At 39.8% G+C, this 15,441-nt stretch overlaps 1 protein-coding gene across 1 annotated transcript in view; it reads left to right on the forward strand.

Annotated features, from left to right (window-relative positions):
- Positions 1-7,443, forward strand: part of GABRR3 (gamma-aminobutyric acid type A receptor subunit rho3) — a 96,165-nt gene extending 88,722 nt beyond the window's left edge. Inside the window, 2 exon segments of the mRNA XM_064273480.1 lie at positions 7,148-7,266; positions 7,268-7,443. Of these exon segments, the coding sequence (XP_064129550.1) occupies positions 7,148-7,266; positions 7,268-7,406 (258 nt within the window). The 3' untranslated portion in view covers positions 7,407-7,443.
- Positions 7,444-15,441: the final 7,998 nt, after the last annotated feature.

The following is a 15,441-nucleotide window of genomic DNA, read 5'->3' on the forward strand; positions in this document are numbered from 1 at the left end:
TGGTGTCGACTTAATTGAGCTTTAATTTCTGCTCTGTCCTGGCCAGTTTCATCAGCATCCTTTTTCACCTATGCTAGGAGATTTTTGTTTTTTGTGGGAAGAATTTCTCTTACTATTCTCCTGGACCCTAACTCTACCCTTTGAATAGAATAGAAAAGTTGTGCACAAACCACAACTTTTCAAGTGGATGATAATAATAGCTAACATGAAATGAGTGTTTACTATGTGCTGGCATTATGCTAACCATCTTCAAAAATATTATGCCATTTCCTTCTCTTGTATAATGACCCTAAGGATTTGGTACTTGATCCTCATCATTTTACAGAGGTGAAGCTGAGGTGTGTGGCCAAGGTCACACAGCTAAAGAGGAATCAGGATTCGCTCCCAGAAAGTTGTACTCTCAAGCAGTAAATGATACCATGTTTCTCTGCACCAAGAGTAAAGAGTTATTTTTCTCTTCTTGCCACTTAGAGGCGAGACAGAGAATAAAAGAAGGTTCTTCTCCTTAGAGTATACTGGGAATATGTTGGCTTCTGGGCTTTAAATATTATCACACCTTCTTTTGTGACAGTGCTTGAAGAATATGGATAGATGGATCTCTACCTGCTCCATTCCACAAAGGATGTAGGCACCAGTTCCCTGTATTACGAGAACTGACATAAGAGATCGTACTTCAGCAGCCCAACCAGGCAAATTCATTCATTCATTTGCTAGCCTGTACTTGAGATACCATATATAATTCATTTTGGTTTAATGAAATGTATTCACAGTCATTTCAGAAATTCCTATATGAGCATTTATATGCACCCAAAACAGTATTTAATATTTTTTATCCTTTTTTTTCTAGTGAGAGCATCTCATACTTCTCAGGGTGTTTTTATATCCTCTTCTTTCACTGAACCGTCATGTCGACCCCCTGATGTAAGCCTTTCAGAAATCATTGTCTCCATTTTCTAAATGAAGAAGCTGAGTTTTAGTGAAGTAAAGTGACTTGCCAAATGAGTCACAGCCAACAAACAGAGCTGCAGTGGCAATTCAGATCTCCTGCGATGCTAATTTCATTCTTTTCCTTTGTGTATCCTCCGAGTCAAAGCCCTAATAGGAGCTGATTTTGTTTTATTGCAGATGCTTCCATTTTCGACAGCATCTGAGTACATGTCCCTGACACATACACGCCCACAGTGACTGCTGTGCAGGTGTGAGAAAACTGGGAGCTGTAAACCAGCACACATGCAGCAATCAGTACATGCGACTCATCTGGGGTCTCGTTAAAATGCAGATTCTGATTCAGTAGATCTGGGGTGGAACTTGAGATTCTAACAAGTTCTTAGGTGATGCCGATACTGCTGATCCATTGCTCTCACCTCGAATAGCAATAATTTAGGTACCATGTTAAGTGGAAGGTGACAGATAAAGAAAAATATGGGGAAAGGGACAGGCTTTTTGTTGTTGTTTTGCTTTTAGGTGAGGAGAGGAAGAGGCACTGAAGTAATATTGTCTCACCTCCATTTGGTTCTTCCGCTCCAAAATTTCACATCTCACCCCCCACCTGCTACATGTGTCCACACTATTTGAATTTTTTTCCACTTGATTATGTTGTACACAATCTTCTTGTGTTCCATCAAGCGTTTCTTTTGAGTTAACAAGCATTCTCTTTTAAAGGTGCAAATATCTCAAGGAAATGTCCTACTTGTCCTGACATTTATGGGGCGGAAGAAAAACAACACAGGATTTGGAGTCGGAAGTAACAGCAGACTGAACTCTACCACTTCCTGGCTCTGTTGCAAGCTGTCTTCTAAACCGTCCTGATATTTGGCATTTACAAAAGAGTGTAATTTCTGCCCTATTTACCCCACAGGTGGTTGTAAAGATCAAATAATATAAGAACTGATTTTTAAACTTTCGCAAACTGTAAAGTGCTACACAAATGTAAAGTTCTTATTATGATCTGTATCCACAGCATATACTCTAAAAGAAAGTTGTCATATCCCATGGAGTTGATTTCAACTCCTAGTGACCCTATAGGACAGAGTAGAATTGCCCTACAGGGTTTCCTAGGCTGTAATCTTTACGGGAGCAGGTTGCCATGTCTTTTCAGCCACTGGTAGGTTGGCCACTGAGCGCTTAACCATTGTGTCACTAGGGTTCCTTAGGAAAAGGAGTTTTAATAGTGATTGTAGAGACAGGCCTTCTGAGACTAGAGGCCTTCCAGGGGACAGGATGCCCTAGGGAGGGGCAGGGTAGGATGATATATGGCGAAACCTGTGAGAGCTGGAACTCGTCAGACTGCCTTGTTTTTCCGGGTCTCAAAAGTTTTCTGCCTTTCACAGGGTGCAGTTTTATCAATTTCTATCACTCATTTTAGTAGGAACCATGAGTTTTCCTTCTCTTACAGGTTTCTGTCTTATACAGGTTCTGGCTTTTGCAGGTTTTACAGTATCTATGTTTTTTTTTTATGGGCTTAGGGGCTAATTGAATGACCCCTGTCTCCTTTATACTTGAGTTGGAAACCAGTTTTAGAGAGATAGGTACGAAGTCCGGCAGATGACTTATTATGGATTGAATTATGTTCCCCCAAAACATGTGTTGTAAATCCTAACCTCTATACCTGTGGTTATAATCCCATTTGGGAATGGGTTGTCTTTGTAATATAATGTTAATGAGCCACGATTATCTTGAATCACTCTCTTTTGAGATACAAAAGAAATTAAACAAGCAAGCAGAGCAGAGATGGGGTAAGAGAGATGCCAAGTCACATGAAGGTCATCCAGGAGCAGAAGCTCAAAGGGACAAGGACCTTACCTCAAAGCCAACAGAGAGAGAGAGACTTCCCCTAGAGCCGGCACCCTGATCTCAGACTTCTAGCTTCCTAAACTGTGAGAAAATAAATTTGTTTATTAAAGCCATCCACTTGTGGTATTTCTGTTATAGGAACACTAGATAACTAAGACATGTATATAACAATGTTACATTTATTACTGATAAAGCAGTTTGGAGAATGTGGCTTAGATCTATAGGCAGGAGAGCTTACTAACACTCCATCTCTGAGTGAAATGTACTTACTGTCGTGGTCACTGCAAAAGCTAGACAATTCAGAACTCTCCTTGGAGGGACCATCTCCTTTTACCTTATTACAGAGAACAGACCTGGCTATCAGTGCAGATCCCAAAGTGAAGACTCACATGTGCCAGGTCCTTCTCTCAAATCCCTAGGGTGGGGTGATTGAGGGGTGATGAGAAGGGCCAGGAATGCTACTCTAGTGGAGTTCCTCCATATGAAAACATAAAGTCAGGGAAACTTGTTTCCTCCCACAACCACCACCACCACCACCACCATCACACACTCATCTCAACCACACATGGGATATCAACAGAACAGAAAGCATCATGGGAAATCATAAATTTAATCAGCTTCAAAAGCATTCCTAGTGCTGACTTTTGCCTAAAATGAAAAAGCAAAATACTCTTTTCCTGATCCCTTTGAACCCTCTATTGAGACTTTGCCCCACTCCTCCAAGGTTCTCCCCACCTTGAAGCCCACCAAGCCACGGCTTCTAACTGCAGTTTAGCCTGACCATGCTGAGGCCCTAACCACAGTCTGAGTTTGGTGCCAGAATCCCAGGCACGTGCAAACCAGGATTTTGGTGCATGCTCAGGACCTGAAGAGCTGTGTCCTCAATCTGTCCTTGCACCTGAACATCACTGACATGATTCAACATCTGGACCTCCAAATGTGGATATGGGAGGGCTACGAGCAAAGAGTTCCTGGCACCAAACCCAACCCCTAGATGGCATTGGAAATAAAAAGCTCCCCAACTCCCCAACCCCCTCAGACAGGGTGCGTGTGGTCTTTTAGCTGCTAGGCCCCATGATGCTCCCTATTTGTGCAAACAGTAAATTTCCAGTTTCTGTTTCCCTTGCAACTGGTGGTGTGGCATCCGTCTTATTTTGATCGGTAATAGGACAGGACAAAAACCCTCATTTGGTTACACCTGCATCCAAACGTTTTTCTAATTCTAGGAACTAAAATTCAGTCAAAAGAGTTAATCTATAGTTTAGATACAATATGACTTGTTCCTTGTTGTTGGTCGCCATCAAATCAGCTTCAACTCATGACAACCTTATGAATAGCAGAATGAAACGCTGCCTGGTCCTGTGCCATCTTCATGATCTTTGGTATGTTTGAGATGATTGTTGTAGCTATAGTGTCAATTTATCCATTGAGAGTTTTCCTCATTTTAGCTGACCCTCTCCTTTACCAAACATGATGTCCTTTTCTAGCAATTGTTCTTCTTTGGTGACATATACAAAGCAAGCGAACCAAAGTCTCCCCATCCTGGTTTCTAAGGCACATTCTGGTTGTATTTTTTCTAGGACTGATTTGTTTGTTCTTCTGGCAATCCCTAGTATATTCAATGTTCTTCACCAACATCACAATTGAAATGCATCAATTCTTCTTCTGTCTTCCTTTATCATGGCCTAGCTTTTTCTTTCACCATACTTATTTAATCTGTATGCTGAACAAATAATACGAGAAGTTGGACTATATGAAGAAGAACGGGGTATCAAGATTGGAGGAAGACTCATTAACAACCTGCGTTATGCAGATGACACAACCTTGCTTGCTGAAAGTGAAGAGGGCTTGAAGCACTTACTAATGAAAATCAAAGACCACAGCCTTCAGTATGGATTGCACCTCAACATAAAGAAAACAAAAATCCTCACAAGTGGACCAATGAGCAACATCATGATAAACGGAGAAAAAATTGAAGTTGTCAAGGATTTCATTTTAATTGGATGCACAATCAACAGCCATGGAAACAGCAGTCAAGAAATCAAAAGACACATTGCATTGGGTAAATCTGTTCCAAAAGACCTCTTCAAAGTGTTGAAGAGCAAAGATGTCACCCTGAAGACTAAGGTGCACCTGACCCAAGCCATGATATTTTCAATCGCATCATATGCGTGTGAAAGCTGGACAATGAATAAGGAAGACCAAAGAAGAGTTGACGCCTTTGAATTGTGGTGTTGGCGAAGAATATTGAATATACCATGGACTGCGAAAGAATGAACAAATCTGTCTGAGAAGAAGTACAACCAGAATGCTCCTTAGAAGCAAGGACGGCAAGACTGCGTCTTACATACTTTGGACATGTTGTCAGGAGAGATCAGTCCCTGGAGAAGGACATCATGCTTGGCAGAGTACAGGGTCAGCGGAAAAGAGGAAGACCCTCAACGAGGTGGACTGACACAGTGGCTGCAAAAATGAGCTCAAGCGTAACAACGATTGTAAGGATGGTGCAGGACCAGGCAGTGGTTCGTTCTGTTGTGCATAGGGGTCGCTATGAGTCGGAACCGACTCGACGGCACCTAACAACAACAACAAGCTTTTGTATGCATAATATGTCTTAGCTATAAGCTTATTTGTGGGTTGAACTGAAAAATTAAAGATCATTTTGAAAACTGTTCATCTTCAAAAACTTGTGGAAAATAGCAGCCCATAAGCAAACTGAGGGTTGCTAGTAGTTGTCTGCAAGGTTGAATCCATTATATAGATGATTCTAGATTATCATAATGGAGAAGGAAAATGGCAGTCTTGTGCTTCATAGAAGATATGTCTTCTTTAACACACCAATGATATGTTTGTTAAGGATGACATAAAAACAGATGGCGAGAGGGATGACTCAGCAGTGTTCTGGGTGGCTAGGGAACCCAATGAAGAGACTACACATGTTAATTTTATCCTCAGATCATTCATCAGTTGAATATATCATTGACTATCTGAGGTTACTATTTAGTATTGCTGTTTCGTTATTTTTTTCCATCCATTTTCATTTATTATGGCACATTCCTACAATTAAAACAAAAAAGAAACAAAGTTCAAGTAGGAGTCCCTGGTAGGCACAAAGAGTTAAACACTCGACTACTAGCCAAAAGGTTGGTGGTGCAAACCAACCTAGAGGTGTCTTGGAAGACAGGCCTGGGGATCTGGTCCTGAAAAGTGACAGCCTTGAAAACCCTATGGATCAATTTTACTCTGCGCACATGCAGTCGCCATGAGTTGGAATCGACTAGATGATAAGTAACCATGACAAAAACATGGATCCCCTGGTTGCTTAAAATCATCTCCATGTCTTTCGAATTTAGTAAAATATTACATTTTTAAATACAGTCTGCAGCCTCTGATTTTAATCCTGATTAGTTCCATCTAGTGGTAGCCTCTCCATATTTGTTCATTCTTCAGCTTCCCCATAGATTAGGCAGTGATTTTGTTTTCTCAGAAAGCAATTAGTGGCAGCTGCTTCCTAGACACAGCTCTGCACCAGCAAGAGCCTCTATGTCCCCCAGAGTAAGACCTTAAAGGAAATTTTTAGTTTAGATCCAATCAGGCACTGGAGCCAGAAACCACTGATAATTTGCTCCTTCAAAAAAATAAGCCAATTTCAGGTTGCTTAATTGGACTACGCTAGCATCATTTACAGGCACTTTCAGCAAAAATGGGGAGGTCTGGCCTAATCTGCATTTTAAAAAAGCAACTGAAATTGTTCCTGACCCCCATCTCCAATTTAATGGATACCAGATGAATATCAGATGAATTTGTTCTGTTATTGGATAAAAGACACTGACTGGGCAAACTGCTCTGTTTTCTCTGAAGAGGAAAAATAAGTTGAAAAGGAAATCCAATTGAATTAAATCGCTGTTCTGATAAATCATATTCAACTCACAAACTTATGGCAGAAATTCATACTATTCAGAAACAGAGGAAAACCTGAAACAGTGTTTTCTCTTCCAGGAAAACATGCATTGGGTTTAACAGTCTATCAAGCCAGGACTAAATTAGAAAACATGGACATTTAATATGTATACCATTTTTTTTTTGTATAGTGCTCAAATATATCTTTATGGAAATAGTCATAAACCTCACACTAAATCCCTATTAAAAACAGGATCTCCAAGATGACGCTTTCCATTTATTATCAAAATGATGTGTAGTCAAACAGCAGCAGCAAAGCCAGAATTCTATTCCTTAAAATACACAACATATTCTTAGCATCTATTGAAACTATCTGTTTTTAACATCTGACCATTTGTATTTTTACTGTATTTCTTATTTATAAAACCGTATTTCAGGCTTATTAACAAAAAAGCCTTTTTGACATATTTCTGGAATGTATAATATTGATGCAGTTCAAGTCATGGCCTTTGACGGGTGTTACCATGACAATGAGACTTCCTTTTCTCTGCACTCTGCTCCTGAGAAGGAGGCCCACAGGCAGTGCCAGTACAGAGTCATCTTGGTGAATGAGAACAAAGTTCCTAGGAGGGCACACTGGTCGAATCATTCTGGAAAACACCATGTTATGGACACCTACGGTTTTATTTCCCATTAGGTATATTGTATTATAATTTGTTTTACTGGGGGCATGTATGTATGAAGAAGAATCCTTAATGTATAAAACTTGTTTTAGAGTCAGATTAGGTTTAAAAAAAAAAAAAAAACCCTCTTGAATATGAGTTGCACAATACTAAACTGAATTGGGAGTGAGTCGATCATGCCTCTTGGCCTAAAGAAGATTTGAAAGTTGACCAAATTATAGCGAAGAAATAGTTTAAGGTTCTAGGAGAATCTGACTCAATACATAAGAGACATAGGCATGGATATTACGGAAGAACAATTTCTCTAGGGAAAGGCTCTGTAACTCCTTCATCTGGACGCTCCTTGCTTTTTAAGGGTGAATTTTCTGCATTTAACTAAGGAATACGTCTGGACTGTGACATAACGCAAGGAGATTTTGTTTCTTAGTGCTGGCCAAGTGCCAGGTTACCTAGCAAAGCTGAATCCTCCTGAGGAAGCAGCCACAGAACATCAGCTCTGCAGCAACCAGGTGGCACCATGCTCGCCCACACAGCAGAGATTCTTACAAAGAGACTCCCTTTCCCATTTCCAATCAGTGCTTTAACCTTAAGGAACTACTAAGCTTTATATAAAGGAGTCCTTGTGGCACAATGGTTAAGTGCTTGGCTGATAACTGAAAGGTTGGTGGTTCAAACCCACCCAGCTAGCTTATCTGCATGAGGAAGCCCTGGAGATTTGTTCCCACAAAGATTCCAAACCAAAAACCCAAACCCATTGTCATCAAGTCCGTTTCGACTCATAGTGACCTTACAGGACAGAGCAGAACTGCCTCATAAGGTTTCCAAGGAGCACAGGTGGATTCCAACTGCTGACATTTTGGTTATCAGCTGAGCTCTTAACCACTGCAGCACCAGGGCCCCTCTAATATTACAGCCCAGAAGACCCTATGGGGCAGTTATACTCTATCACATGGGGTTATTATAAGTTGGAACCTAAGCGACAGCACCCAAAAGTAACAAGTTTCATGTAATATTGGGTTCAAAGGGAAAAACTCCCAACTTCAGTCTTGCCGTCATGTTTAATTACTACTTCAATCATCAATAAGAGCACCTGGTATTTTGTAATGAGGTATATAACTTTCATAGCTCTGGAGGTATTTTATTAATTACTTATTCAACAAATACTCATTGATCACCTATATGTGCCAGGCACTCCATTAAGAATACAGACTAACATTCCTGCCATCGCTGAATTCATAGCCTAGCAGGAACAAGTGAACTGGTAGCTATAAATGTGATGGATATTAAAATGGAGATAATGTACCCTGTGAGTTCTGAAAAGAGGATACCAAAAAAAAAAAAAAGGTATCCACGAAGGGATGTGGAACCTCAATCTATAAACAACTGGAGATGCTCTCAGGCACGATATTGAGTTTTAAAAAAAGATGAAATTTATATATCCCATGATAACCTTTAGTAACTTTGGTTGGACCAAATAAATCAGGTCAAGTGGGTATTAAAGAAATGTTCATTGAATAGAAAAACCTCCAATGATCAGCATTCACTTTGCAGATTGCCTGTTTGCACACATGCTTTTGTGTTAGGCATTTTGTGGAAAAGATTCGATTGAGAGATAAGCCCTTAGTAGGAAATAATGGAATATTGCCTTTCCTATTTTGGTTGCTGGGAATGAATTAAGGGAAATAAAGGGCGGATTACTTTTAGGGTGTTACCTTTTATTTCACCATAAAGGGAACCTAAAAGATTTGAATTATATTATGCCAGGTGAAGAGACAGATAACTTCCTGTTTACCTTCCTCATATTGGTTTTGATTCTCTACTGCGAATCACAGAGGGTTCTAGAAATTTACCTTTCTCTTGTATAGGGTCACTATTAATCGACAGCAACAGGTTTGGTTTGGTTTTGGGTTTGGTGCAAAAAGCAGCCCTGGTGGTAAAATGGTTAAGCACTCAGTTGCTAACAGAAAGGTTGGAGGTTCAAACCCACCAGCGACTCAAAGGGAGAAAGATGCGGCAGTCTGCTTCAGTAAAAATTACAGACTTGGAAACCTTATGGGGCAGTTCTACTCTGCCCTGTAAGGTTACTTGGAATGGACTCGACAGCTGTGGATTTGTTTGGCTTGGGTGCAAAAGATTAAAAGAAAAGTCTTTCTCTATTATGCCTTCCCCCATGGGCAGGCTAATTCTGGGATACTTCATTCTATTTTCTTAATATAACTTTTCCAATTCTTTCAAAACTTGCCAAGGATTATCTTTTTTCTAGGAAACTGTCCAAAACTGAGCTAATATAATTTATTTAAAGCCTTTCTTCATTTAACTGTAGATTGGCCTTTTATTTAATAGTTTCTAAGCTTGATTCAATAAGAATAGTATTTTGGTAGGATTTTATTTTCAAGATGTAACACAGATTAGTATGCTCGGTGGTTCTCCGAGAATTTGTGCTTATTATTTAAGCAGAGCACCACAGTTAGAGTAACGTTTTTGATTTTGACGTACTCTGTATGTGACTGATGGTTTAAAAGGATGGTTCTACAAATGAACACGACAAATCTGCACTGTACCCTTTTTTCAAACTCTCTGGTTCTTCACTCATTGCCATTTTTCATCTACTTTGAACTATAACTCTCAGGACTTCTAATGTTTCTCCTGGGCATATTCACTTTACAATTTTAATACCGATGCATCACCGAATACATTTGGCAGCCTAGGGTAGAAGAATGGAAATCTATCGCACTCCATAAACAAGCAGAATTCTCCTGAAGAGCATTAATGCACAATTGTTAGCCAATCAAATATAGCTTTTGTGAACGTCTAGAAATACAGGCATAGCACTCTTCAGTAATAACTGTCTATTGGCGAGCAATAAAATACTGTCTGATGCTCAAGGGAATTAGTAGAGCATTCAGAATGAGCTCCAAAGATTTTAGCCTGTTTTTTTCTCCGCAAATTGGTGACTAGTGAAGACTGTGGGGACAGAGCTGTTCCTGTTAGCTTCATTTCTACCAGGGAGCACCAAGGTTTCTGAGTTTGTTCTTATTTCAGGAAGGCAGAAACCACAGTTACCTGAAAAACATATAGTTACCTTGTTTGGATTTTCACTTCATTTACTGATCACAATCCTGAACAGACGGTGTGTGATTGTTCACTGAGGGATAAACCTGGATAAAATGTGAGGATTTCTGAAAATAAGCTGCTTTCTAAGACTAAGAAAAAGCCAGTCAGCTCTGTAAACTACCTAAATATAGAAATGGACAATATTGTAGTAACTGCTTTGCAAAACCCTGTGAAAAGATATAGTTTAACTTATTTTTATTATTTTTGTTCTGATTCCAAAAGAAGCAATTTCATTTTAAAAAATTAAAAGTATCAATTGGCAAAGAAAAAAGAAAAGAACAATTATCTACTCAGCATTAAACAATGATTATGTTTTAGTGTACACTCCTCTACTTTTTCTATGTATAACTCATATTTTTTCTAACAGAACCGTTTTGCACATACTTTCATTTATCATCTTTCTGTTACTATATTTATTAGTAGCACCAAACACTGAGCTACCCACTGGGAATACAGTAAAAAGATGGGCATGGCCCCTGCATTTATTGAACTTATATTCTCCTGGGAAATGTGTCTACAGTATGCCATTTTGTAATCAGATTTTCCTCTCTGGATCATAAACAACTTTCTATACCATTTTTTTTCTTGCAAACTAATATTTACATGCTGCAGAATAACCCACTGAATTGATGTATCATAGTTTCCTTCACCAATCTCCTCCTGTGGGACGTTTCAGTTATTTCCTATTCCTGTTATGATGAGCTGCAATTAGCAACATAAAGATATTTAGATGTAAAATTATTTTAGAAACAAATGAAATTTGTAGCCACACTCAAATTTCAGGACTTACGTCCCTTATAAGAATCCTTGTTTGCCACTGGGGGCTGCTATGTCAGACTCACCTGTCTGCCCAGGTAACTGAAGAAACTTTTAAATTTTAGTTCATATTTTTCCAAAGAGCAGAGCTTTCTCATGTATCTGCTGCCATTCCCTTTGACACTGTATAAAATACTTATATTAAAAGCTATCCTATGTATTGAAAACCTGCCTCCTCCTATGACTGTTACTGCCACCACAAGTCTTTGCCATCTTTGTGGGTAGGAGAGTAATGGGTGCTGCAAATATTTGTATATGCATTGCCTCATAAGCATAACTTAGGACCACATTGTCTTAATTCTTGCACATGGGTTAGTGTTCATCAGTAAAGACTTTCATTCTGTATTGTGCTACTCACCAGGCTGTTCAAATCCCTCTCACACACATATATGCATATAAGCTTTTTTCAACATGAAGATTAATGAGGAATGGAATTATACAGAATTCTATAGTATTATTAAGATTAAAATTCAAATGTGGTTAAATAATGCCCTCAAAGAAACTCAAGGAGGCAGTAAAGAAATTGCTATTTTAATACAACCCTTTACCTGGTGCTGCTGTTATTTCCTGGCAGGACCTTAGGCAAAGAAGTCAAGGTCACACTCCACCTACCTCATTTATGGAGTGAAGGCATCTACTCTTTCCCTGTAAACATTGCTTTAAAATGTTCCACCATGCTGTCAAGTTCTGCTTAAATTAACAGTCATTATCATTTCCATATCCATTACAATTTGATCCCCCTGGATTTAATGGTGAACATAAACTTTTTTTTTTTCTTTTTTAAAGAACTATGAAGAGAGGCAAATTATCCAATAAGGAAGGTCATCTGTAGTGAATAATTATACATTTTTTCACCACATTAAAGATTTTGCTTCTAGGTCCACCTGGCATTTGTGCTTCTCCCAGCCCCACAGGCCCTTCCTACAGAATCAAAGCCTCTTTTCAAATTTACCATCCTTGACATGGATGGATTACCCAGTGAACAAGGTAACCACAGGCTTACTTGTGCTTACTTCCTAATCTGTAGTGTACAAAGATGGTGAAAAACAAGTAAGCTCGTGCATCCCTTGCTTATTGAGTAATCTGCCCCGACTATGAAAGACAAGACATGCTGGACAATTAAGAAGATGAATTTATTCAGGTTATTGCAATAGGAAGGATGTTCATTAATGAGAAATGTCTCAAAGAAAAGCAAGGAGGCTTCAGGCTTCATACCCGTCTCCATCGAGTCAATTCTGACTCCAGAGTAAAACTACCCCATAGGTTTCCAAGGTTATGATCTTTTACAGAAGCAGACATTTTTCTCCCTCGGAGAGACTGGTGGGTTCAAACCACTGGCCTTTTGGTTAGCAGCCAAGCACTTAACCACAGCACCACCAGGGCTCTCAGGCTTTGTAGAGACAAGTAAACAAGAGAATTCATTGAGGAAGGGTGGAGGTGGGTCTGATTCAGGAATGTACTAGAGCAGGGTGGCCCTTTCTTAGAATACACAAAGGTGAAGGGAATTCCCAAACTTTGCTGCTCAGATCTGAGTAAACAGAGCTCAGATAAAGTTTAACATTGCCAGCACCATCAGTTGGTTTTCTATTTCAATCACTGCTGAGTTATAGTGCTTTTTGGCCAATAGCAGGGCTCTGTGCAGAAGAGAGATTCCACTAAGTCTCAGACAAATAAGGACAATCTTTTTTTTTCCAATTTGTTGTAGGGAAGATTGAACTATATTTTATTATCAGTTAGGTCATTTGAAGGTTTTGATACCACTTTTAATCCTGGGGTCAATACAATTAACAATAGATACTTATTTTCTACAAGAGTACTTCAAAGGCTTCCTACAAAATTGTGTTTTGGCTGACTACTCTTTGCCTTAGTCAATCCAAAGTAGATGAAGTTGTAGTGTCATTAGCAACTCTTTTTGAACACATTTCCTATTGTGAAATAATGAGACTTTCTGAAGTTTGATAGATAAGCCTGAGAAGTACAAGTTTCCAAGTGAATATAAAACTCACTGCAGTAGAGTCAATTTGAACTCACAGTGACCCTATAAGACAGAAAAGAACCATCCCATTGGGTTTCCAAGGCTGTGAATCTTTACGGGTGCAGATTGTCACATCTTTCAACTGCGGAGCAGCTGGTGGGTTCAAACCTGACGACCTTTTGGTTAGCAGCAGAATGCTTTACCCATTATACCACCATGGCTCCTCAAGCAACAGATAGGTTCCAATATTTCCAACTCTAGAGATGACTAGCTAATTCGAAAAGGCATCCTAAGAACTGAAGGAAGGACTTGTACCCACATTCATTTCCTCTCTTCCTTTATCAGAGAACATTAATGCAGGTGTTTCAAGTGTTTTGCACTTGAAAGAAGTTGCTATAGTACAAACCCACACATCAAATGAATTTTTGGAGCAATCACACAGCCTCAAAATAACTTAAAATTAGATTGTATCTTAGGTGAGGTCATATTTAAATTAAATGGTGAATCAACAAGAAAGGAGCCAGCTTTAAAGTATGTAGACCAGGTAGACCGTAGAGAAAAAACGTTTTGTGAAAACGTGCTCTAATAATTGAATGCAACTTTAAAAGGTAATATAAATTAAAAGGAAAAAATAAGGCAAAAGGAAGACAAGAGTGGGAGCTGAAAGTGTGGTTGGTTCCCAAAAATGCACTCTTGAAGCCCTACGGTGTGTATTTTGATGGAGGAGGAGGAATTTGGCTTCGAATGTAGAATAAATTATATTTGGTTATTTTGGATAATGTAATGGTCTAGATTAATGCAATCAGATGATTATGCTCATTTGTACAAAAGATGGGTCCTCGTGGTGCAGTGGTTAAGCACTCGCCTGCTAACCTAAAAGGTCGGTGATTCAAACCTACCAGCTGCTCTGCAAGAGAAAGGTTACAGCCTTGGAAGCACTATTGGGCAGTTCTACTCTGTCCTACAGGGTTGCTACGAGTTGGGATCGACTCAACGGCAATGGTTTTTTTAACCACATTATATTGCTGACTTCTACTTTACATGGAACAATTAGAACTTGTTAGTGGTACAGACGGAAGATGGCTTTATTTTTCACCGATCAGTGACAAACACGCTCTATTGCCTATTCCTTCCCTGCCCTTTGATGACATCTCAGACAGATCTCATATCTTTTTTGATTTTTTGAATTGTTTATCAATTGATCAATCAACAAACACCTATGTAAATATGCCTATACCAAAAACCAATTACCGTCAAGTGGACTCTGACTCATGGTGATTCCATGTGTATCAGAGTAGAACTGTGCTCCATCAGGTTTGCAATGATTGATTTTTTGGAAGTAGATCACCAGGTCTTTACATACAAAGCACTCATTTTCAGGTTTAAAGGCTAGTCTGATTCCTACCTGTTTTCCCCAACTAAGGCCTGAACTGTGGACTGAGGATCATGTCCCAGGAAGAAGGTAGAATCTGCTCTTTAATATGTGCATCTCCGCCCACCCTTCTACATTGTTACCGGGCCTCCAGGTCTCACTTGGCACGACAGTGAGGCACAAGTCAGGTGAAAGCGAAAGAAGAATAACTTTATTTGGTTGGCCAAGCAAAGGAGCACACTGGGACCTGCGTCAACAAGATGGCTCCTCGATCAGCAGGCACAAGGGTTTATATGGGGAAGAAACAGAGTAAGGGTGGGCTCTTCTCCAGGGTATGTTCAGGGCATGCTCAGAGGCATGGCCCATCAGGATTGGTGGACAGCTCCTGTAATGATGCTGACGTCATCATGTGGGCACAGTCCCACTGGAGCCGTGACAGAGGGAAAATGACAGCTTAGCTCTGCCCAGCCGCCATCTGGTGGCTACTCATCTCACTCCCCCCTTTTCTTTTCAGGATTTGGATCCTATATAAGGTCCAATTCCTGGGCCAGATGGGACCAGGGCCGGAGATCGTTCTTCTGTAACCACCTCATGCTGACTAGGGGCACTGGCATAGAACTGGACTCTGGCTGTAACTGGAAATGGGGTGATATCCCTGTTGTACTATCATCTGCAGATGGAACTTCTGGAGCCTGGAAAACAAAAAATTTACTAAAATGTTAAACAAACAAGGCCCAAATACAAGCAGCAGAATGACCTCAATCAAGAGTCCTAGAAGGGGAAGAAAC

Source organism: Loxodonta africana, chromosome 20 (assembly GCF_030014295.1).
Source record: "Loxodonta africana isolate mLoxAfr1 chromosome 20, mLoxAfr1.hap2, whole genome shotgun sequence".
NCBI classification, from domain to species: Eukaryota; Metazoa; Chordata; class Mammalia; order Proboscidea; family Elephantidae; genus Loxodonta; species Loxodonta africana.